This window comes from Schistocerca nitens, chromosome 10 (assembly GCF_023898315.1).
Source record: "Schistocerca nitens isolate TAMUIC-IGC-003100 chromosome 10, iqSchNite1.1, whole genome shotgun sequence".
NCBI classification, from domain to species: Eukaryota; Metazoa; Arthropoda; class Insecta; order Orthoptera; family Acrididae; genus Schistocerca; species Schistocerca nitens.
Genome location: NC_064623.1, coordinates 48,851,755 through 48,878,408, shown reverse-complemented (window position 1 = coordinate 48,878,408; position 26,654 = coordinate 48,851,755). Strand labels below are relative to the sequence as shown.

General features: G+C 46.0%; 1 protein-coding gene across 1 annotated transcript in view; it reads right to left on the bottom strand.

The window, feature by feature from the left end:
- Positions 1–25,889, bottom strand: part of LOC126210378 (uncharacterized) — a 39,755-nt gene extending 13,866 nt beyond the window's left edge. The window contains exons 1-3 of the mRNA XM_049939607.1: positions 25,771–25,889; positions 9,784–9,880; positions 7,592–7,748 (exon numbers count right to left, since the gene is read on the bottom strand). Coding sequence (XP_049795564.1) covers positions 7,592–7,748; positions 9,784–9,855 — 229 coding nt within the window. The 5' untranslated portion in view covers positions 9,856–9,880; positions 25,771–25,889. The remainder of the gene's footprint in view (positions 1–7,591; positions 7,749–9,783; positions 9,881–25,770) is intronic.
- Between the last annotated feature and the right edge of the window lie 765 nt (positions 25,890–26,654).

Sequence of the window (26,654 nt, the reverse complement as noted above, 5' to 3'; positions counted from 1 at the left end):
TCAGCTGTTAAGTCCCATAGTGCTCAGAGCCATTTGAACCAAAATTAAAGCAACAAAGGGAAATTCTGCAAGGTTGCGTTTATTTTGCAACAAAACAGTATAATCAGGTGATAGTAAAGTAGAAACAATGTAAAGAATACAGTCCGTGAATAACTGCAACATAAATAACGAAGGACAAAAATGTTCTTCGTTTTTCTCCAACTTAATGGATTCGCACACACATTCCGACAGCTGGTTGATGTGCACAGTGCGAGGAGTGACCACCTGTGGCAGCAGTGTAGACCTGACAACGATAGGACATGCTGTGAATGACGTCATCAATCTCAAGTTGAGACAATAACGCCCACTTTTCATGCAGAGTGGTTGGTGGATGGTGACGACGTGCAACCCATATCCCAAGCCCTCCCCAGTCGTACTGTATGGGATTCAAACTGGGAGAGCGAGCGGGTCACGCTTTCGTTTCCAGGAAAACATCAGCGACCCGTGCTCTATGTGGTGGAGCGTTCTCGTTCTTTAATACGAAGTTGGAGCTCACAGCACCCTGCAGGAACCGTACATGAAGTCCGAAGACCTCCTTGCGATATCTGACAGCAATTAAAACTTGCCGATTCACCCGTATAGTTTCATGACGATGTGTTCGAGCGGTCAACATAATCAGCGATGTTCCTCGATATCGATCTCTTTACACAAAGTTTGGCTCCCGAAATCGTGTTCCACGCTCCCTCCAGATGCGAATCCGTCAAGAATCATTCTCCACACTAAATCGGGACTCATCTCTGAAGAGAACAATGGCCCACTGTCCGACCGCCCAGATGGCATGTAAACGACTCAGCTCTAGACGTCCCCTTCAGTAAAGACGCGTCAGAGATACACATACAGCAGGTCTCCAACAATAAAGGCCACTCTTCGGAGGTCTTCTGTACACCATTTACCTCCACACAACACGTCCAGGGGATGCTGGGAGGTCAGATGCCAGATGCCGTGCCGTACTGAGATGGTACCAACGTGCCCTTACAGCCAAATAACGGTCCTCTCTTTCCGATGTCACGCGTGGTCGGCCCTGCCCTGGTTTTCGGAATACATTTTCGGTCTCTACAAACTGTCGCCACATCCGAGAAACATCAGAACGATTCACATTAAGCCGTCGGGCCACATCAATCTGCGACTGTCCTGCTTCCATTCTTCCTATGGCAATACGCCGGAGATATCCTGGTAGGTCTCCGTGTCATACTGTACCGCCTGTGCCTCTGTACACAGCGATTGTGGATGTGGGAATACATGGCAAACACTAAACCTTTTTGGCAGATTAAAACTGTGTGCCGGATCGAGACTCGAACTCGGGACCTTTGCCTTTCGCGGGCAAGTGCTCTACCATCTGAGCTACCCAACCACGACTCACGACCCGTCCTCACAGCTTCAATTCTACCATTACCTCGTCTCCTACTATCCAAACTTCACAGAAGCTCTTATGCGAACCTTGCAGAACTACCACCCCTGGAAGAAAGGGTATTGCAGGGATGTGGTTTAGCCACAGCCTGAGGGATGTTTCCAGAATGAGATTTTCACTCTGCAGCGGAGTGTGCGCTGATATGAAACTTACTGGCATATTAAAACTGTGTGCTGGAAAGTAGGAGACGAGGTTCTGGCAGAACTGAAGCTGTGAGGACGGGGCGTGAGTCGTGCTTGGGTAGCTCAGTTGGTAGAGCACTTGCCCGCGAAAGGCAAAGGTCCAGAGTTCGAGTCTCGGACCGGCACACAGTTTTAATCTGCCAGGAAGTTTCATAACAGCGCACACTCCGCTGCAGAGTGAAAATTTCATTCTACTACCCAGTTTGATAGGTGCTGTGAAGTCATTGATGGCGTGGCTGTCCGTTGACCGGAACGTCATCTCCCGTACAGAACGCGGTCGTACGGACATCTATTGACAGTTCGTATGATTACATAGTGAATTAGACACAGGATGGGGAAATCGGTTTGTTGCTTTACTTTTGGACACCAGTGTAATTGTTCCAGAATTATGGCCTGTTGGATGATGCGTAGCCCCAATAGCCTGATAACTGTCATATGCACGTCAGCGTATCTTACATTTATATGTTTTGTCACAAATTTGCTATCAGTTCTTAAACGAAAATAGGAGTATTTTTAAAATTTTTGCATTATTTATCATCCATTCGGTTTTATGTGCAGCTGTAAGGAACGACCTTTTGCGAGGTATCCGACTGCAGATGTCCATTGCATGCAGTTCCCTTCACAATCTTCGCTCGGAAACTACACTCCTGGAAATGGAAAAAAGAACACATTGACACCGGTGTGTCAGACCCACCATACTTGCTCCGGACACTGCGAGAGGGCTGTACAAGCAATGATCACACGCACGGCACAGCGGACACACCAGGAACCGCGGTGTTGGCCGTCGAATGGCGCTAGCTGCGCAGCATTTGTGCACCGCCGCCGTCAGTGTCAGCCAGTTTGCCGTGGCATACGGAGCTCCATCGCAGTCTTTAACACTGGTAGCATGCCGCGACAGCGTGGACGTGAACCGTATGTGCAGTTGACGGACTTTGAGCGAGGGCGTATAGTGGGCATGCGGGAGGCCGGGTGGACGTACCGCCTAATTGCTCAACACGTGGGGCGTGAGGTCTCCACAGTACATCGATGTTGTCGCCAGTGGTCGGCGGAAGGTGCACGTGCCCGTCGACCTGGGACCGGACCGCAGCGACGCACGGATGCACGCCAAGACCGTAGGATCCTACGCAGTGCCGTAGGGGACCGCACCGCCACTTCCCAGCAAATTAGGGACACTGTTGCTCCTGGGGTATCGGCGAGCACCATTCGCAACCGTCTCCATGAAGCTGGGCTACGGTCCCGCACACCGTTAGGCCGTCTTCCGCTCACGCCCCAACATCGTGCAGCCCGCCTCCAGTGGTGTCGCGACAGGCGTGAATGGAGGGACGAATGGAGACGTGTCGTCTTCAGCGATGAGAGTCGCTTCTGCCTTGGTGCCAATGATGGTCGTATGCGTGTTTGGCGCCGTGCAGGTGAGCGCCACAATCAGGACTGCATACGACCGAGGCACACAGGGCCAACACCCGGCATCATGGTGTGGGGAGCGATCTCCTACACTGGCCGTACACCACTGGTGATCGTCGAGGGGACACTGAATAGTGCACGGTACATCCAAACCGTCTTCGAACCCATCGTTCTACCATTCCTAGACCGGCAAGGGAACTTGCTGTTCCAACAGGACAATGCACGTCCGCATGTATCCCGTGCCACCCAACGTGCTCTAGAAGGTGTAAGTCAACTACCCTGGCCAGCAAGATCTCCGGATCTGTCCCCCATTGAGCATGTTTGGGACTGGATGAAGCGTCGTCTCACGCGTCTGCACGTCCAGCACGAACGCTGGTCCAACTGAGGCGCCAGGTGGAAATGGCATGGCAAGCCGTTCCACAGGACTACATCCAGCATCTCTACGATCGTCTCCATGGGAGAATAGCAGCCTGCATTGCTGCGAAAGGTGGATATACACTGTACTAGTGCCGACATTGTGCATGCTCTGTTGCCTGTGTCTATGTGCCTGTGGTTCTGTCAGTGTGATCATGTGATGTATCTGACCCCAGGAATGTGTCAATAAAGTTTCCCCTTCCTGGGACAATGAATTCACGGTGTTCTTATTTCAATTTCCAGGAGTGTACTTGGATGCACCCCCATCGTCGACAGCAGCAATTTCTGACGGGTTTGAAACCGATTGCCATTGCCAAGGCTTGACCCTCGTCTCCGGTTTCTGTCACTTACGATCTTTATACGACCACTGTTCAAAACGGTTCAAATGGCTCTAAGCACTGTGGGACTTAACATCTGACCGAGCGAGGTGGCGCAGTGGTTAGACACTGGACTCGCATTCGGGAGGACGACGGTTCAATCCCACATCCGGCCATCCAGATTTAGGTTTTCCGTGATTTCCCTAAATCGCTCCAGGCGAATGCCGGGATGGTTCCTTTCAAAGGGCACGGCCGACTTCCTTCCCCGTCCTTCCCTAATCCGATGAGACCGATGACCTCGCTGTCTGGTCTCCTTCCCCAAACAACCCAACACAACTTAATATCTGAGGGCATCAGTCCCCTAGACTTAGAACTACTTAAACATCACGCACATCCATGCCCGAGGCAGGATTCGAACCTGCGACCGTAGCAGCAGCGCGGTTACGGACTGAAGCGCCTAGAACCGCTCGGCCACATCGGCCGGCCGACCACTGTTCTTCGGCTATATTACATGGCTGCAACTGGTGGACCATTCCTTGTAGGGACCAGTGCGCTCTTTTAAGGAGGCGACTGATACACGGTCCAGTCACTTTAATGTGACCATCCTCTAAATTCGGCGCCAATGAGCAATAACCACTTTGTCACCGCCATTGCGCGTCCACTGAGTGGCAACAGGTGACATTTTCAGATGAATCACGTTTTATGCTCCATTGGAAAGATAACTGTAGGCGTGTACTGCGTGAAACATCTGACAGCAAACACCCTGTAACAATCGTTGGAAGCGTCCAGGTCGGATGCATCCCTGGGTGGTCTCGTCATCCTGGAAGCAGTCTCTCCGTGGGGACCAGATCAACCCCTACATGCAGTTTGTTTTTACTCGGCACCACGGTATCGACCAGTAGGACAATGCAGTGTGTCACACAGCTCATAGTCTCTGTGCGTGGTTCAAAGAGCACCAAGATCAGTTTACCGTACTCCCATGGCCACCAAACTCTCCGCATTTAAAGCTAAAGGAGAATCTGTGGGTCCACCTCGATGGGGCTGTACGCATCATGGATCCTCAACTGAGAAACCTAGCGCAGTGGTCAAGGCACTATAGTCGCCTTTGCTGCACATCCCTGTCAGTGCCTCCCAGAACCCGATTGACTCTTTTTACCGCACGTCGCGCAGTCGTCCATGCTGCAGAACGTGGCCGCGCGGGATTAGCCGAGCGGTCTCGGCCGCTGCAGTCATGGAAGGTGCGGCTGATGCCGGCGGAGGTTCGAGTCCTCCCTCCGGCATGGGTGTATTTGTCCTTAGGATAATGTAGGTTAAGTAGTGTATAAGCTTAGGGACTGATGACCTTATCAGTTACGTCCCATAAGATTTCACACACATTTGAACATTTTTTTGCAGAATGTGGTTATACAGGTGGTCACATTAATGTAAAGATCAAGAACGAAGTCCTCAGGTTAAAAGTGGTGTAAGACAGTGACATAATCTTTCGGCTCTATTGTTTAGTCTGTACATCGAAGAGTCAATGACTGAAATAAAAGATTCAGGAAGGGAATTACGAGGGCGAGTCAAATGAAAACCTTAAATTTGTAATAACAAATCGAAATTTCGCGCCGTTATCCTGTAAGTTGGTAAGCGTGCTACAAACAGCGTGCAGAATGGCCTGTTGGTGGCAGCATAGTGCAGATGCACACATACTGTATCAGTATAAAGATGGCCACCTCACTTGCGACTTGCACTAGGGAAGAACAGCGTTCTGTTATTCGGTTTTTGCGTAGTGGAGGTGTGAAACCTATTGAAATTCATCGACGAATGAAGGTTCAGTACGGTGATGCATGTATGTCACAGCAGCAAGTCTACGAATGGAGTTGGAAGTTCGCAAATGGTGTGACTTCAGTGGAAGATGCTCCTCGTCCAGGTCAGGCAAAACGAGTTGTGACTCCACAGAACACTGCAGCAGTTGAAGCCATAGTAAAGGAAAACCGCCGAGTGACACTGAATGACATTGCAGCATGTTTACAGATTAGTCATGGGTCAGCACACCACATTGTGCATGATGTGCTCCAGTTTCACAAAGTGTCTGCAAGATGGGTGGCACGGCAGTTGACTCCTGAAATGAGAGAACGAGGTGTTGATGTTGTGAAGAACTTCTTCGGTACTTTGAACGAGAAGGTGATGGCTTCCTTGCAAGAATTGTTACTGCGGACCAAACCTGGGTTCACTTCCACCAACCGGAAACGAAGAGAGCGAGCAAGGAATGGCGCCATTCCTCATCGCCAAAACCAAAGAAGTTTCGAACAGAACCATCAGCAGGGAAGGTTATGCTGACTCTCTTTTGGGACGAGAAAGGCGTCATTTTGCAGCATTACATGCCTAGAGGGACCACTGTCACCAGTGCATCATACACAGATCTCCTAAAAAGTCATCAGCGGCCTGCAATCAAATCAAAACGACGTTGATTGCTGTCAGCAGGTGTCCTTCAGCAACATGACAAACATGGCCCCACACTGTCCGTACAACAGTTGCAACAATCACAGACCTGCATTTTGAGTGTCTTTCTCATCCACCATACTCACCAGACCTTCCCCCAAGTGATTTCCACATCTTTGGACCACTCAAAGACGCAATGGGAGGAAAGAAGTTCCGTTCTGATGAAGAGGTACGCCAAGCGGTGCATGAGTGGTTGCGCGGACTACCAATAGAATTTTTTTCTAAATGAATTTCTGCACCTTGTAAGCGCTGGAGGACTTGCATTGAGCGTGGGGAAGATTTGTACCACTTCTGCACAATAAATAATATTTAAAAAATTTATGGTCTTTAATTGACTCACCCTCGTAAAGTTGAGAGTGAAAGGATGTCAGTCATAAGCTTCGTTGATGACGTTGCTATCCCCAGTGAAAATGAAGTAGAAAAGCAGGATTGAGATTGAATGAACAGCCTAATGAGTAAATGAAAGAAACTTGAAAGTAAAGAGGAGTAGTAATAAGCTAGACATGAAAATTGGGGACTACGACGTAGACGAAGTGAAAGCGTTATGCCATCCTGGAAACAAATTAACAGATGAGAACGAAACAAGATGGACGTAAAAAGCAGACTGTCGCAGGTAAAGAGGGTATTTAGGGTCAAAAGCAGTGTACTAGTATCAAATATTGGCGTGAAACAGTGGAAGAATTTTTTAAGAATGTACGTCTGGAATGCAGCATTTTGCGAAAGTTATCACTGACTATGGGGTCACCAGAGAAGACGGCAATCGAAGGTTTTGGTTCAAAATTGTTCCAATGGCTCTAAGCATTATGGGACTTAACATCTTAGGTCATCAGTCCCCTAGACTTAGAATTACTTAAACCTAACTAACCTAAGGACATCACACACATCCATGCCTGAGGCAGGATTCGAACCTGCGACCGTAGCAGCAGGGCGGTTCCGGACTGAAATGCCTAGAACCGCTCGGCCACAGCGGCCGGCCAAGGTTTTGGGATCCGGTGCTGCAGAAGTAGGTTGAAAATTAGGTGGAGTGATAAGATAAGAACACAGGAGGTACAGGTTGACTGGGCAGGAGGTTAGACATCAAGAAATAACTCTCATGGTAGTTGACGGAGCTATAGACGGTATAAACTTTAGAAGACATGGACTGGAATACGCCCAGCTAATAATTGATGACTTTGGGGGCATAAGTGCTCTTTCGAGATGAAGTGGTTGGGAGAGGATACGAAGACGTGGCAGGCCGCATGAAATTAATTTAAAAAAATGGATCGGTGGACTATCGATATACACCGACGACATGTGGCCTACAGCCTGGATATGGAGTGATTGCAGAGGGCCGGTGCCTTACTGACCGTGCATTTGCCGTATCTTGCCGGGCAGAGCGGCGGCCAGCGCTCCAGGCTGTGGGTCACCGCGGAAGTTCTCCAGCTGTCCCTCCAGCACGCGCTCCCGGAACGCGAATTCGTAGCACAGCAGGGGTAGCGCCACCAACTCCAGGCCCGTCGTCACCTAAGACGCAAAAGCAGGAATGACAGTAAGCCAGGAAAATAAAAAGGTTGGTTGGTTGGTTTTTTTGGGGAAGGAGACCAGACAGCGAGGTCATCGGTCTCATCGGATTAGGGAAGGACGGGGAAGGAAGTCGGCCGTGCCCTTTGAAAGGAACCATCCCGGCATTTGCCTGGAACGATTTAGGGAAATCACGGAAAACCTAAATCAGGATGGCCGGACGCGGGATTGAACCGTCGTCCTCCCGAATGCGAGTCCAGTGTCTGACCACTGCGCCACCTCGCTTGGTAAATAAAAAGGCAACGAACATAAATTCTTCTTTTATGTGGCCATAACGTAACAGAAAAATCATAACATAAAAAATTAAACAAACAAACCAAACAACGCCAAAACATACAAACAGAACAACCATACGAAAATGTCATACATTGTTTCACCATAATAAAGTAACTTATCACAATATGAAGTACTCTGAAGAACCAAAGAAACTGGTACACCGTCCTAATATCGTGCAGGCCCCTGCGAGATCGCAGAAGTGCCGCAGCCCAACATGGCATGGATTCGACTAATACCTGAAGTAGTGCTGGAGGGAAGTGACACCATGAACCCTACAGGGTTGTTCATAAATCCGTAAGAGTACGAGGGGGTGGAGATCTCTTCCGAATAGCACCCTGCAAGGCATCCCAGATATGCAGTCTGGGGAGTCTCGCGGCCAGCGGAAGTGTTTAAACTCAGGAAAGCTGTCGAAAAGGAAATTTTTTTCGAAATCCGCTCCTCTTCTCTATTTTGTTTTTCACTTTGATAGTTGACTAGTAGCAAAACGTATATCTTCATTAATACCGAATTCAGTCACATACGATGAAGTGGTATTCCAAAGGCGCATGTGTTTGTGCTTGACGGCAGGAATGAAAGTGCATTCAGCAATTTTTTTGACCCAAACAATTCTACACTTCATTATTGTACAGATTTACAACAATGTTACAACAATAATTTGCAAGCAGTTGCAAATATAATCAAATGCAAACAATTCCAAATATAATTAAATGTGAAAAGATTACGTCTGTAGGGGTGGTGGTGATTGGGAGGGGGGGGGCGACATAGAGATATTTCTAACTTATTTTTGACGAATGCATCTTTGGAATGCCACTTCATCATATATACGACTGAATTTGGTAATAACGAGGCTATACATTTTGCTGTTAGTGAATTCTTGAAATGAAAAAAATAGTTATGAGGAGAGACTTAAGGAAAAGATGACTTTTTGGACAAATCTGATTGCACCTTTGTAACATACATATTTTTATTTGAAGTTGCTTTATATCTGTTACCGTTTCAGTGGTATTTATCCAGAAGTATTAAACTCAGTTATTTCCAGCGGCGTGTTTCACCCCGTTTAACGACCGATTGGGCATTTATAAATGAAATACGTGTGTCTTGTTTTGATCTGCACTACAATATATTCAAAGCTGAATAAAATCTAAGTGTATCGCTTGGCCGCAGGACCGCTACGGTCGCAGGTTCGAATCCTGCCTCGGGCATGGATGTTTGTGATGTCCTTAGGTTAGTTAGGTTTAACTAGTTCTAAGTTCTAGGGGACTAATGACCTCAGCAGTTGAGTCCCATAGTGCTCAGAGCCATTTGAACCATTTTTTTGTATCGCTTGGGTAGGTATTTTTGTGAGATAAGACATAGGGTGACTATTTAATTTTCACCTCGGAAAGTATAAAGTTACGTAACTACTTTTGTTTGGAGGTACACGTCTGCGGCCATCGTACATCCTGAAATCCACGCTCTACAGTGCTATAGGACGCCGCTAAAACAAAACGGCAAACGCATCTCTACTTCATCAATGGTTTGCGGCATTTAGCTCGGCTCCTCTAGTGGTCTGCTATAGTACGGGGATTTCAGGGTATACGACTGCAGACGTGTGCCTGCATGTAAACAAAAAATTAATTGCGTCACTTTGTTTCTTCGCAGTGGTAATTAAAACTTTAGGAGCATCCTTGTACGTGGCAGGGCTAGGATTTGTCGCACTCACCAGGAAGTATGTGGCGATGCTCCGAGCCGGGAATGCCGCTTCACTGCACACTGAGGCCATCTTGCGTACCATGGCGCTACCAAGAGGTGCGTCTTGCCTGCAAAAACGTAAACACTGTCTCAGAACTTGCGCTGCAAATGCGTCTATAGTCCGATTAAAATTACTTGACACTTCATGCGCTGTAGCTGGTTTCCTCCAACCAGAGCGCTCAACGTCACGTCCGAACTGTTCGCCATTGCCAAACTGCCACAGCAGTTAGTTCATTTTCAGTTTCTTGTCTGACTTTCTTCCCGAATCTTGGGCCTGGACCTTTTATTTCGTATTTCATCACACATGATAAACACACACACACACACACACACACACACACACACTAACGAAATACACACGTTTCATACATAGCACTAACCAAATATTACTGGATCCTTTCGCACAAGACGCGATTCAGCGTCGTTTATACAGTTATTCTAATCACGGAGATCATTAGATAAGCTTCGCATGACATTGTGCAAATTTTTGAAGTGCGTCAATTAATCGTTGAGACTGGCACCTGGATTCAAAATACATGCAGTATATCAAATCAGACTTTCAAAGCAGTTCGTCCCATTATCAATATAAATATTGCAAACTTTAGGGAAAGCCTACAGCAGCTAGACTATGATGAAGTGTATAAGGAACCCGATGCAAACTTGATATGACTTATTTCACGATACATTTTTAAGGGTATTTGAAAATTGTTTTCCCAAGAAAATAGTTAAACATAATTCCAAGAAAACATATAAAAACCTTGGCTAACTAAAGGAATATGAGTATCTTGCAACCGTAAAAGAGAACTGTATCTAACAGCAAGAGGGAGTACTGACCCCGAAATTGTTCAATATTATGAAAACTATTGTGCGGTACTAAGAAAAGTTATTAAAAAGTCCAGAAGCATGTGTATCATGTCTGAGATCAGTAACTCTGATAATAAAATTAAAGCAATTTGGAATATTATTGAAAGGGAAACAGGGCAACCAAGAGCACAGGAAGACTTTAGTGCCAAAAAACTGAATGTCAAGTGTATTATCAAACAATCAGAAATTGAAAATATTTTCAATAATCATTTTTTAAATGTTGTGGAGAAAATAGGATCTAGATCTTCACTAGAAGAGGCAAGGTTACTAATAGAAGAGGCCATACCTGTGCAGTTTGAAACAACTGTCATTCCACCAACCTCTCCCTCTGAAATCAGTAAAATAATAAACTCACTGAAAAGTAAAAGCTCTTACGGAATTGATGGCATTTCCAGCAAGTTACTTAAAGCTTGTTCCCCACAGATAAGTAGGATCCTCAGCCACGTATGTAATAGCTCTTTCGAGCAGGGTGTTTTCCCTGATAGACTGAAATATGCCATTGTAAAACCATTGCATAAAAAGGGGGATACGTCGGACGTCAACAACAACCGCCCAATCTCTCTTCTGACAGCTCTATCAAAAATTTTTGAGAAAGTAATGTATTCAAGAGTAGCCTCCCATATTTGTAAAAATAAAGTACTAACAAAATGTCAGTTTGGTTTTCAGAAAGGCTTTTCAACAGAAAACGCTATATACGCTTTCACTGATCAAATATTAAATGCTCTGCATAACCAGACATCACCCATTGGTATTTTTTGTGATCTCTCAAAGGCCTTTGATTGTGTAAATCATGGAATTCTTTTAGATAAGCTAAATCATTATGGTTTGAGTGGGTCAGTGCACAAATGGTTTAATTCATACCTAACTGGAAGAATGCAGAAAGTTGAAATAAGTGGTTCATGTAATGTTAAAACAACAGCTGATTCCTCAAACTGGGGGGCTATCAAGTATCGGGTCCCACAGGGTTCGGTCTTAGGTCCTTTACTGTTCTTGATATACATTAATGACTTACCATTCCACATTGATGAAGATGCAAAGTTAGTTCTTTTTGCTGATGATACAAGTATACTAATAACATCCAAAAACCAAGAAGTAAGTGATGTAATTGTAAATGATGTTTTTCACAAAATTATTAAATGGTTGTCAGCAAACGGACTCTCTTTAAATTTTGACAAAACACAGTATATACAGTTTGTTGTGTCTAGACCATACAGCCTAGACACAATGCTGTAGCCGATAGGGCACGCAAGGCTAACGCAGACGGGCGTGAAGTCTGGAACATGAGAACTTATAAATGAATAAGAAGAAAAGTACGTAGATGCTTGTTACTTAACTTTTAATTAGTCCTTGGAATACATCTCTCTTGAATATTAGTAAGCTATAGGCACTGATACAAATGGCGCCTTGCTAGGTGGTCGCCAGTTAACTTAGCAGAGGGCTATTCTACTGTCTATCTCTCGGCAAATGAGAGCAAGGCTTAGCACGTCCAATCACTAGCTATGTTGTCCGTACAACTGGGGACGAGGTCTCCTCAGTCTCTCGAGACCTGCCTTGTGGTGGCGCTAGGTTTGCGATCCCACAGTGGCGACACGCGGGTCCGACATGTACTACAGGACCGCGGCCGATTTAAGTTACCACCTAGTAAGTGTGGTGTCTAGCGGTGACACCACATTCCTCCCCCGCAAATCGGCGAACGGTCGTGAGATAAGGCTTCCGCCCGCCGTGGGGAGGACCGCATGTTGACGTATGCGATGAGGTGGGGAGCCTAACAACAGGCGAGGCTGTGCCACCCGCACCCGGCCATTCGGTCCGAGGGGAGCTAGGAAACGCCTGAAAACCTAGTCCAGGGTGCACGTCAACATGCGGTGTATGCGCACGTAATGAGACAGGAGGGGCCGAAGGGTCGACCTCCATTGCGTCGGGGAATCCGACGCGCGATGACGACATCTGGTCCGGAGCGGGCAAGAGGTCCATGGCGGAGGACGGCTGGTCACGGGAAGCGAGCGGCGGCGCGTGACCCCGGGAGGCGCCGGGCGGTTGCAGCGAAGCGTCCACTGCGGGCGGCGCCGGCGGCGGCTGCGGCGGCGGCGCGACGCCATGAGGCAAAAGGGAAGGCAGCGTCGGTAACACCTGGGGATGAGACGAGCCAGTAGATGGGTCCCCAAGGCGCTGACCGGACGGCTCCGTCGCTGAAAGCAGACGGGGAGCGGCAGAACCCAGGCGACGACAGAGGCGCAGCTGATTGAGATGCCGTCGCACCTCACCAGAGGCCCCCAAAACCAAATACATCGCGCGGCCAAGGCAGCGAAGAATGCGCCCTGCGAGCCAACGCTGTGAACCGCGATAGGTGCGATAATAGACAACGTCGCCAGGAGCAAAAGCAGGAGTCTGCCGCTGCACAGGAACCTGATGTGGCGGACGCAGCAAAGACATCAAGGTGCGATGAGAACGACCATGGAGCAATTCAGCCGGCGAGCGACCATCGCGGGGCTGAGAGCGATACGAAGACAAAAAGAGCAACAACGCGTCCTCCCGAGAATGCGACTCTTTCAACTTCAACATCTGTGACTTGAAAGTCCGGACCAATCGTTCCGCGGCACCGTTTGACTGAGGCGAAAACGGCGCAGAAGTCAGATGTTGAATACCATTGGCCTTGCAGAATGACTGAAATTCAGCGGACATGAATTGTGGGCCATTGTCGGAAACAATAGTCTGCGGAAGACCTTCAATGCAAAAGATAGCAGACAAGGCTTGGATTGTGGCAGAAGACGTCGTGGAAGACATCCGGACAACAAAAGGAAAATTACTGAAAGCATCGACCACAACCAACCATCGAGCATTCCAGAATGGACCAGCAAAATCGATGTGCAAGCGTTGCCAAGGGGAAGTGGCTTTCGGCCAGGCAAAGAATTGCCGCGGCGGTGCGGATTGCTGTTCGGCACACGCCACGCAAGAGGAGCACATATTCGTAATCGCAGCATCGATTCCGAACCAAGTACAGTGCTGACGAGCAAGTTGTTTCGTACGCACTATACCCCAATGTCCTTGGTGAAGAAGCTTTAAGACAGAGGACTGTAACGAACGTGGGACTACGACTCGGGATTGATCATTATCGGAACGCAACAACAAAACACCACGTCGTACAAAAAGTCTCTCCTTGTGAGCAAAAAAACGGCGAACCAAAGGATCCTCGATCCGTGACTTTGACAAGGGCCATTGCGAAGCAACAAAACGCAAAACAGTAGCAAGGACAGGGTCAGCAGCTGTGGCTGCAGCTACACGACGAAAATCAATCGGAAACGATTCGACCACGTCATCGGTTTCCGAATCAATGAACATGCAAGCAAGTTCGGAAGAATCGAATGCTTTATCCTCAGCAACAGTCAAACGGGACAACGCATCAGCGTTTCCGTGCTGAGCAGTGGACCGATACAAGATATCGTAGCGGTACTGCGAGAGAAAAAGTGACCAGCGAATGAATTTCTGCGCTGTACGTGGAGGTACAGGCTTGGTCGGATGAAAAAGCGATGTCAAAGGTTTGTGGTCCGTGATGATGGTAAAGTGACGACCATACAAGAAATCGTGAAACTTTGTAACACCAAACACGAGAGCTAAAGCTTCTTTCTCTATCTGTGAATAATTTCTTTGCGCAGATGAGAGCAATTTGGACGCAAAGGCAATAGGGCGATCATGCGAGCCATCTTTGTGCGCAAGCACAGCACCGATCCCGAAATCCGATGCATCTACCATCAACAAAAGGGGTTCTCGGGGATCGAATGGCGTAAGGCAAGTATTTGAAAGTAACGCCGATTTCAACTGGCGAAAGGCGCGGTCGCATTCCGTCGTCCAGACGAACGGAACACCTTTACGGCGTAAGCGATGAAGCGGAGCTGAAATGGAAGAAGCATTGCGCACAAACTTTGCATAATAATTAATTTTACCCAACACACTGTAGCTGTTTCAAGGTCTGCGGTGCCGGTAAATCCTGTATGGCACGGAGGTGCTCTGGACTCGGATGTATACCTTGGGCATTTATGACATGACCCAGGTAGGGTAAGTCCCGAGCAAAAAACACACATTTGTCCTTCCTCAAGCGAAGACCATTCTGACGCAAGACCTGAAATAATGTTCGGAGATTTTGCAAATGTTCGGCTTCTGTCTTTCCTGAGATCACAATATCGTCCAGATAGTTCGCAGCAGTAGGGACCGACGCACAAACAGTTTGTAAATATTGCTGAAACAAAGCAGGGGCGGATGCACACCCGAACGGTAGTCTTTTGAAGCGATACAAGCCAAGATGCGTGTTAACCACTAAGACGCGCTGGGATTCTTCGTCCACAGGTATTTGCAAGTACGCATCTGCTAGGTCCAATTTTGAAAAATATTTTGCCGGGCACAGTTTGTCAAAAAGATCTTCCGGGCGGGGCAAAGGAAAAGTAGCAGTCACAAGTTGAGGATTCACAGTTGCCTTGAAGTCCACACAAAGTCTCAATTTTCCGGAAGGTTTTGGTAAAATTACTAAGGGTGAGGCCCAGAGAGAAGCCTGCACACGTTCAATTACACCTTGTGATACTAAATCGTGTAATGTTCTGGCGACCTCATCACGCAATGCGTGGGGAACATTGCGCGCTCTGAAAAATTTCGGTTGCGCGTTTTCCTGCAGTTCCAAATGCGCTTCATAGTTCTTAGCGCACCCAAGGCCCGGTGCAAAATGTCTGCAAATTCTTCACAAAGACTAGAAACACTGGCGGAAGGCACAGTCTGATTCACTGATAGGACCTGAGTTACTATAGACATATTAAACAATTGAAATAAATCTAAACCAAACAAGTTCACTGCAGAAGTAGAACGAAGAACGTAAAATGATACAAGTTTTGTCTGTCCCTTGTATGTGGCAAGAAGGCTGCACTGTCCTAACACAGGTATATGCTGTCCAGAGTAACTATGTAACTTAACATTTGCGGCACGCAATGGCGGTTTGCCCAGTTGTTTGTACGTGTCGTGATTGAGCAATGAAACTGCAGCTCCGGTATCGAGCTGGAATGGTATCACTTTGCCATCAAAGTTTAAGTCCACAAAAAGTTTATTGTCCTGCTGACGACAAGAGCGACTGTCACGTGCAATTTGAACTGATACAGGTACAGAAGCACTTGCGACTTCACGGGATTTTCGGCGACGTCGACGCACACTGTTTGTGGGACGAACACAGTCACCGTTAGCTAAAGTGTCACTGGACGGGTGGGAATGAACTACATGAATGTCCATGGGCGAAGGTCCACGAGCCTGATTGTCCTGGGTTCGATTCCGGCGCGAAGCAAAGGGCCTGGAATTATTGGGATTGTCTGATCTAAGCTTTTTCTGGCAAACACTTTGAACATGTCCTTTCTTTTGACAGTAAAAGCAAATAGCTTGGCGTGACGGGCAATTTTCACGCGAATGTCTAGTTGCACACCGCGGGCATGATTTCACTGCAGTTGCTTGCTTACGCGGCGCACGTGTTTGCAAGGTAGGCTGCCGCTGCTGTGACGGGCGCGAGGCCTGCTTAGCGTCCCGTGCAGCGGGCCCGGCGGGCCGGTTAATGTGACACACTGCTGGCGAAGTTTCAAATGAGTCCTGAGCAAAGTCAAGTGTGTCTTGCCTATCCAATATGTCTATCACTTGTTGGAGGGAGGGATTAACGAGTTTCAAAATCTGTTCCCGTATGCGAACATCAGAAACGTTCTGTGCTATTGCATCACGCACCATAGTGTCTGAATAAGGAAGGCCACAGTCACATTCAAAGGCACACTCCCGAGTAAGTCCTTGCAAAGTTGCAACCCACTCCCTAGTAGTCTGACCGGCCGTACGTTTTGTACGAAAGAACGTATACCTTTTTGCAACTACATGAACTGTTTCCTTGAAATAGGCATCTAAAGCAGACAAAATTTCTTCGTAGGTCAGAGTTGCTACGTCGCGTCGGGGAAACAATTTCACTATCACACGGTAGGTAGACACACCGACACAAGAAAGCAAAAACGGCTGCCGCTCGTTACCTTGAATTCTGTAGGCTGTTAGATGAAACTGGAACTGGCGGGACCATTCTTGCCATGTTTCATCGGCCGCCACGAATGGTCTAAATTGCGGTGCAATGGCGTGTTGTGGCTGCGGTAGCGATGAAGCGGCGGCTGCCGCATCGTGTTGCAGCACACGTTGACCCTGGACGAGCTGCCCCAGGGCATCCAATAACGCCTGCGACTGCTGATTCTGCAAGCGAAAAAATTCGGACAGTACATCCGGAGATTGTGGCGAAGCCATGACACAAACGAATTAAGACAAACTCTTTTTCTCGTCGCCAGTAATGTTGTGTCTAGACCATACAGCCTAGACAAAATGCTGTAGCCGATAGGGCACGCAAGGCTAACGCAGACGGGCGTGAAGTCTGGAACATGAGAACTTATAAATGAATAAGAAGAAAAGTACGTAGATGCTTGTTACTTAACTTTTAATTAGTCCTTGGAATACATCTCTCTTGAATATTAGTAAGCTATAGGCACTGATACAAATGGCGCCTTGCTAGGTGGTCGCCAGTTAACTTAGCAGAGGGCTATTCTACTGTCTATCTCTCGGCAAATGAGAGCAAGGCTTAGCACGTCCAATCGCTAGCTATGTTGTCCGTACAACTGGGGACGAGGTCTCCTCAGTCTCTCGAGACCTGCCTTGTGGTGGCGCTAGGTTTGCGATCCCACAGTGGCGACACGCGGGTCCGACATGTACTACAGGACCGCGGCCGATTTAAGTTACCACCTAGTAAGTGTGGTGTCTAGCGGTGACTCCACACAGTTCCGTACAGTAAATGGCACAACTCCAGTAATAAATATAGACTTTGAACAGAAGTCTGTAGCTAAGGTAGAATTTTCAAAATTTTTAGGTGTGTCCATTGATGAGAGGTTAAACTGGAAGCAACACATTGATGGTCTGCTGAAACGTCTGAGTTCGGCTACGTATGCTATTAGGGTTATTGCAAATTTTGGTGATAAGAATCTCAGTAAATTAGCTTACTATGCCTACTTTCATTCACTGCTTTCGTATGGCATCATATTCTGGGGTAATTCATCGTTGAGTAGAAAAGTATTCATTGCTCAAAAACGTGTAATCAGAATAATTGCTGGAGCCCACCCACGGTCATCCTGCAGACATCTATTTAAGGATCTAGGGATCCTCACAGTAACCTCACAGTATATATATATATTCACTTATGAAATTTGTTGTTAATAATCCAACCCAGTTCAAAAGTAATAGCAGTGTGCATAGCTATAACACCAGGAGAAAGGATGATCTTCACTATGCAGGGTTAAATCTGACTTTGGCACAGAAAGGGGTAAATTATGCTGCCACAAAAGTCTTTGGTCACCTACCAAACAGCATCAAAAGCCTGACAGATAGCCAACTAACATTTAAAAATAAATTAAAAGAATTTCTAGATGACAACTCCTTCTACTCATTGGCTGAATTTTTAGATATAAATTAAGGGGGGGGGGGGGAACTTAAACATTAGTGTCATGCAATATTTTGTGTAATGTAATATCTTGTACACACATCTTTTATTAACCTGACACGTTCCACATCATTACGAAGTGTCGTATTCATGATCTATGGAACAAGTATTAATCTAATCTAATCTGATCTAATCAACACCGTTTTGCAGGGTGATAACATAGAGTAGTGGTTAGCATATAAACCTGACGAGTAGGAATTCGAAGGTTGCTGACACGGTCGCTCAACGTTTATGGCCAGAGGGTTAGCAGCCCTTTATAGTAAAGTAACTGAGTGAATGGATCAACAATGATCTTGAAGAGGTGTAAGGATCGAACCTCACCCAGCAGTCTCGTGCTCTATCATCTACGCTATGAGAGGAACTGACACTAATTGTATCTGGCGGGCCCTTCAATTTGCGCGTGCAACGGCCTGGTTGGCTAACTTCTTTGCTAAGTAACTCGGTAACGGCGCGAGGTATCGATTTTCTTAACAATGATTTCTCAGAACAGCTACAAGCTTTTCAGGCGGTTTCTGACCACGCTCTCTCTCTCTGTCTGTGTGTGTGTGTGTGTGTGTGTGTGTGTGTGTGTGTACAGAGTTATTCAGCTGCCCCTGTTCATGGATTTTACGCCACCCGCAACTCTTTCAGTACTACACGCATGATTTTCATATTCTCTCACTCATTGCGCGCAAACTATTGATCACAGACAAACTTAGCAGAACCTTTTTGTAGAAAATGTAATGTGGCGCCCGCATCTCGTGGTCGTGCGGTAGCGTTCTCGCTTCCCACGCCCGGGTTCCCGGGTTCGATTCCCGGCGGGGTCAGGGATTTTCTCTGCCTCGTGATGGCTGGGTGTTGTGTGCTGTCCTTAGGTTAGTTAGGTTTAAGTAGTTCTAAGTTCTAGGGGACTGATGACCATAGATGTTAAGTCCCATAGTGCTCAGAGCCATTTGAACCATTTTTTGTAATGTGGCCTCTAGTGAAAACGGATCTCAGTATAAAATTTAACTACATTAAATTTAAATTTACTACAAAACAGTCCTGCCCATTTTTATGTAGGTCTAATAATTTGTGTGTAACGAGCTAGAGAATACGAAAGTCTGTGAAGGAGTTGCAAGCTGTATCAAACCTATCGACAGCGGCAGCTGAATCATCGTCATAAACAACCCACAACCGTTTGAGAACTATGATGTCCACACCTACAACACTAGAAGGAGAAAACGACGATTATTACTCATTATGTGGCTCAGAAAGGAGTTCACCATGCAGTTAAAAAAAAGTTTTGAGAATTTGTCCAGTAGCATAATAATATGCCTGTCAGGCAAACAAATTTTAAATCTGTCCGAAAATCATTTGTTCTGAACAGCTCCATCTATTGTCTACTCGAATTTTTATTTAAAAACTGAGAGCGTGTAAGAAAACACTAGTTTTAAATGTAGCTGCAAGAATAGGACTGGAAAATAAGACGCTCATTAATGTTAAATTTAGGCTAGGGTGACATTCTGGTGCTTGTAAATGGCAGTCATGTTACCATCCATTCAAACTGATCACGTATACATGTCCTTTAAACCAACCCGTTCCACATTATTTCGATAAAAGGTTATTAGAATTATCTATGAAACATGTTAGTAACTAACTCAGTGACTAGGAACAATTTCCAGATGTATCATTTCGCAAGCAGTGACCCCACAAAATGGTGACCAAAGTATTCAACCAGTTCTTCATGTTTCTTCTTCCACGACTGATGGATGGCATAGAGATAGTGCAAATGAGAATAGGCAAATTTTAGTAGAGATTCGTACGTCTGTAAAACAACGATGCACGCAGCATACAACTACCACCGTTATACCTTAGCAAAAGATCTTGCCGACAACAGAGAAAATTCGGGTCCTATGTAAAATCGCTAAGCAGGTCTAAGGATTCTATGCTCTCAACCGTTGAGCTGTCTGGCGTGGCAGTAGAAGGTAGCAAAAACGAAAGCCGAAGCTTTAAATTTCGCGTTTAAGAAATCGTTCACGCAGGAGAACCGTACAAACATACCGTTGTTTGACCATTGTATAGTCTACCATCAGGAGGACATAGCAACAGGCACACCTGGCATAGAGAAACAACCGACAGAGTTAGAAACAAATAAGTCGTCAGGTTCGGATGGCAACCTAGTTCGGTTCTAGAGTCCTCTACGGCGTTGACCTCTTACTTAGCTTGGATTTATCGCTTATCTCTCTCCCAGTGCAAAGGCCCCCAATCGACTGGAAAAAAGGGCAGGCGACTCCTATACAGGGTGTAAATTTTAAGTTGACAAACCATAATAACTCGAAAAATAAGTTCACTCGTTAGTAAGTAGGATGTTTGGTTAGTTAGTTCGCTAGTCAGGTAATTTGTTTGATAATTAAAAGTTGTGTGGCCTCATGACCGCGAAACAAACAAAACTTATCCGAATCGGCGGAAAAAGTTAATATTTGGGTCAACATTTGCAAAACTCTAATTCCTCTCACTCAAACCCCACCCTATGGGGAGAGAGGGAGAGTTTTACTTTTAGCGAATCAGAATTTACGAAGTAAATAAGTATTTTTTATTTATCCGTAACCATTTTCCACGTAAAAATGAGAACATGGATTTTCTTGAATTACAACACCAACTACCAAGAATCAAAACAAATGTTTAAGAGAAAATGTACGTAGTTTTTTATGTAGAATCTGATTCTGCAATAAAAATTGGGAGTTCCCTTTTGAAATTTTAAAGTTGCCTCCTGCCCCACCCCCAGAGGGCTGGGGTGGCGGGCTAATTTTAGCACGAGCATATGTCCCCCTCAAAAATAATAAACTTTGGATTCTACACATTTTTTCGTGTGAAGCTTATTTTTCGACTTATTCTGGTTTGTCAACTTAAAATTTACACCCTGTGCATAAGAAGCGTAAAAGAACGGACCCGCAAAATTACAGACCAATATCGTTAACATTGCTTTGCTGCAGAGCTCTTGAACATATTCCCAGTTATAATATAATAAATTTCCTTGAGGCGCAAAAGCTTTTATCCACAAATCAGCACGGTTTTAGAAAGCTTCGGTCGTACGAAACTCAGCTTGCCCCTACCTCGCATAATATCCTGCGAACTGTGTATGAAGGGCAATAGGCAGGTTCCACATTCCCAGATTTCCGAAAATCATTTAGCACAGTGATCTGCAGACTGTTAACGAACTTACGAGCATTTTGAATAGGTTCCAGATACGTGACTGTCTCGAAGACTTGTTACGTAATAGAACTAATGAGTTGTCCTCGACGGCGAGTATTCATCAGAGACAAAGGCATCGTCAGGAGTGCCCCAGGGAAGTGTGATAGGGAGGCTGTTATTTTGTATGTACATAAATTACCCGGCGGACGGGGTGATGATGATGTTTCGTTTGTGAGGCGCTCAACTGCGTGGTCATCAGCGCCTGTACAAAGTCCAAATTTTTTCAGAGTCCAATTTTGTACACAGTCCAGTCTATTCACTGTTAGGAATGATGAAGAACAAGATGATGATGAAATGATGAGAGCAACACAAACACCCAGTCCCTGGGCAGAGAAAACCCCCAACCCGCCCAGGAATCGAACCCAGGACCCCGTGATCTAGAGGTAGCAACGCTGGCCAGTAGACCGCGAGCTACGGACGGCGGACAGCAATCTGCTGTTGTTTGCTGATGATGCTGTGGCGTACGGAGAGATGACTTAGACAAAATAGCTAGATTTTGTGATGAATGGCAGGTAGCTCTAAATGTACAAAAATGCAAGTTAATGCAGAGGAGTAGGAAAAACAAAACAGTAATTTCGAATACAGTGTTAGTAGATTACAGATGTGGCAGATTGCAGATTACAGATGTGAAAATTACCGGACAATCAGTTTAATAAGACACAGCTGCAAAGTACTAACACGAATTCTTTACAGACGAATGGAAAAACCAGAAGAAGCCGGCCTCGGGGAAGATCAGTTTGGATTCCGTAGAAATACTGGAACACGTGAGGCAATACTGACCTTACGACTTATCTTAGAAGAAAGATTAAGGAAAGGCAAACCTACGTTTCTAGCATTTGTAGACTTAGAGAAAGCTTTTGACAATGTTGACTGGAATACTCTCTTTCAAATTCTAAAGGTGGCAGGGGTAAAATACAGGGAGCGAAAGGCTATTTACAATTTGTACAGAAACCAGATGGCAGTTATAAGAGTCGAGGGACATGAAAGGGAAGCAGCGGTTGGGAAGGAAGTAAGACAGGGTTGTAGCCTCTCCCCGATGTTATTCAATCTGTATATTGAGCAAGCAGTAAAGGAAACAAAAGAAAAATTCGGAGTAGGTATTAAAATCCATGTAGAAGAAATAAAAACTTTGAGGTTCGCCGATGACATTGTAATTCTGTCAGAGACAGCAAAGGACTTGGAAGAGCAGTTGAAAGGAATGGATGGTGTCTTGAAGGGAGGCTATAAGATGAACATCAACAAAAGCAAAACGAGGATAATGGAATGTAGTCGAATTAAGTCGGGTGATGTTGAGGGTATTAGATTAGGAAATGAGACACTTAAAGTAGTAAAGGAGTTTTGCTATTTGGGGAGCAAAATAACTGATGATGCTCGAATTAGAGAGGATATAAAATGTAGACTGGCAATGGCAAGGAAAGCGTTTCTGAAGAAGAGAAATTTGTTAACATCGAGTATAGATTTAACTGTCAGGAAGTCATTTCTGAAAGTATTTGTATAGAGTGTAGCCATCTATGGAAGTGAAACATGGACGGTAAATAGTTTGGACAAGAAGAGAATAGAAGCTTTCGAAATGTGGTGCTACAGAAGAATGCTGAAGATTAGATGGGTAGATCACATAACTAATGAGGAGGTACTGAATAGGATTGGGGAGAAGGAGTTTGTGGCACAACTTGACCAGAAGAAGGGATCAGTTGGTAGGACATGTTCTGAGGCATCAAGGGATCACCAATTTAGTATTGGAGGGCATCGTGGAGGGTAAAAATCGTAGGGGGAGACCAAGAGATGAATACACTAAGCAGATTCAGAAGGATGTAGGTTGCAGTAGGTACTGGGAGATGAAGAAGCTTGCACAGGATAGAGTAGCATGGAGAGCTGCATCAAACCAGTCTCAGGACTGAAGACCACAACAACAACAACATATTAGTAGTGTCCTGCTTGACACAGTTACGTCGATTAAATATCTGGGCGTAACGCTCAAAATCGATATGAAATGGAACGAACATGTAAGGCTTATAGTAAGGAAGGCGAATGGCCTATTTCAGTTTATTGGAGCATTTTAGGAAAGTGTTGTTCATCTGTAAAGGAGACCATATATACGACACTAGTGCGGCTCATTCTTGAGTACGCTCGAGTGTTTGGGATCCGCACCAGGATGGATTGAAGGAAGACATCTAAGCAGTTCCGAGACAGGCTGCTAGATTTGTTATCGATAGTTTCGTACAACACCGAGGAGTCCAGCAGTATATTGCTCCCTCCTACTTTTATCTCGCGAAGAGACCATGACGATAAAATCAAAGAGATTAGAGCGCACACAGAGGCATACCGACAATCTTTCTTTCCACGAACAATACGAGATTGGAATAGAAGGGAGAACCGATAGAGGTACTCAAGGTACCCTCCGCCACACACCGTCAGGTGGCTTGCGGAGTATGGATGTAGATGTAGATGCAGATGTAGATGCAAGTTTTACTTACAAGGGAACCTCCCTATCGCACCCCCCTCAGAATTAGTTATAAGTTGGTACAGTGGATAGGCCTTGAAAAACTGAACACGGATCAATCGAGAAAACAGGAAGAAATTGTGTGGAACTATGAAAATAAGCAAAATATACAAACTGAGTAGTCCATGTGTAAGATAGGCAACATCCAGGTAAGCGTGCAGCCACGAGCGCCGTGGTCCCGTGGCTAGTGTGTGCAGCTGCGGAACGATAGGTCCTTGGTTCAAGTCTTATCCCGAGAGGAAATTTTAATTTTTTATTTTCAGACAATTATCAAAGTTCAGGCACTCACATATAATCAACTTCGCTCTCCAAAATTCCAGGACATGTTCAGATTTGCTTGGAGATATGCAGGATTTGACGGTCTACACACGGAAAAATTTGAAAACGTTAAAAACATATGTTTTGACAGAGCACAGACAAAACTGTGCGACTGTGAAACTGTTGCATTCATTTGTTGCAGTTTATGTGACAAACTCTTATGTTTTCACACTTTTTTGGGAGTGATTATCACATCCACAAGAAAACCTAAATTGGGCAAGGTAGAAGAATCTTTTTACCCATTCACCAAGTATACAAGTTAGGTGGGTCGACAACATATTCCTGTCATGTGACGCACATGCCGTCACCAGTGTCGTATAGAATATATCAGACGTGTTTTCCTGTGGAGGAATCGGTTGACCTATGACCTTGTGATCAAATGTTTTCGGTTTCCATTGGACAGGCACGTCCTTTCGGCTACTAATCGCACGGTTTTCCGGTGCGGTCGCAAAACACAGACACTAAACTTATTACACTGAACAGAGACGTCAATGAACGAACGGACAGATCATAACTTTGCAAAAATAAAGAAAGTAAAATTTCCACTTTAGGGAAGATTTGAACCAAAGTACTCCCATTCCGCAGTTGCTCACGCTACCCACGGGACCACGGCACTCCTAGCCTCGGATTCTCCTAGATGTTGCCTATCTTGCGCATGGGCTACTCAGTTTGTATATTTTGCTTAGTTTTTTCATATTTCCACACAACTTCTTCCTGTTTTCTCGATTGATCTGTGTTCAGTTTTTCAAGGCCTATCCACTGGCCAACTTATAACTAAATCTGAGGGGGGTGCTATGGGGAGGTTCGCTTGTTAGAAGCTACGGGGACTCTACATCTAAATCTACATCTACATGGATTCTCTGCGAAGTGCCTTGCACAGGGTTCATCGAATTACTTTCAAAGTAATTTTCTATTATTCCACTCTCGAACAGCGAGCGAAAGAAACGAGCCTCTATAATCCATGGAGGGAAGGTGACGTCTCTTTCGAAGAACACTGTTGAGAAAATTTAGAGAACTGGCATTTACAGCTGACTGCAGAACGATTCTAATACCGCCTACATACATTTCGCGTGAAGACCACGTAAGAGAAATTAAGGCATGTAGACAGTCGTTTTTCCCTCACTCTATCTGTGAGTAGAATAGAAAAGGGAATGACTACCACTAACAGTCATTCCATTCACCGTACGGTGGCTTACGGAGTATGTATGTAGTTGTGGACGTAGATCTAGAAGCTGCAATTCATCACAACAAACAGAAATTGTATCCAGGCTATCCTCCTAATCACTCAGCGAGGAAACTTTACATTACAACGTCATCTATACGCAGCAGCAAACTGTTGCTCGCGCTCTCCGCCAGACCGATGTGTACACAGAACAAGAGCGGTTCTATCACATTGCCCCGGTGCTGATACTTCATATGGTTATGATTAACTTTATTAGGACTTGGACTGGCCTGTGCGTGCAGGAGTGCAGTGTGTAAAGAGCTCGGGCATTATTTGCTGCGATTCCCCGCGAGCGCACCTGACTCACCTGAAGAGCACGTGTCGTAATGTGCGGACACTCGGCAAGCGGCGAGGCGACTATTTGGGTCCAGTGTGTGGAGCAGCGGCGTCCACAAGTGGGCCGGTGCTATCTCCAGGGTCTAGGGTCACGCAAACACTGCGGGAGCCGAGCGCGGAAGCGTCGTCCGAACAGGGCATATCGAAATAAGTGGCTGCGGGAGAGAGAACCGGCTAAAATCGCCCAAAAGAGCAAAACAATTTAGGGAACAACTGCCAAACAACGACACGCACCACCTGCTCATGCAAGAGGACACATTTAATATCCTGAATAAACTAGCAGATGCGATCTCAAGCAAAGTCCTGAAAGAATACCTGACAAACAATTAATGAATAAACACCAGACTCAGACTCCGTACACGCTCCGTGTTCCGCCAGGACATGGACCTGGCCAGCCGCCTCACGGCTGGAACCCGCCATGTTTTAGGACTAGGTTCGGGGGGGGGGGGGGGGGGGTAGTACATCATCACCGGACTTGACAACGCAGCGATCATGACAGTAGATATGGAGCTAGATTAGTTACAGGCTCAGAATTGTTGTTGTTGTTGTTGTTGTCTTCAGTCCTGAGACTGGTTTGATGCAGCTCTCCATGCTACTCTATCCTGTGCAAGCTTCTTCATCCCCCAGTACATACTGCAGCCTACATCCTTCTGGATCTGCTTGGTGTATTCATCTCTTGGTCTCCCTCTTCGATTTTTACCCTCCACGCTGCCCTCCAATACTAAATTGGTGATCCCTCGATGTCTCAGAACATGTCCTACCAACCGATCCCTCCTTCTAGTCAAGTTGTGCCACAAGCTCCTCTTCTCCCCAATTCTATTCAGTACCTCCTCATTAGTTACGTGATCTACCCAT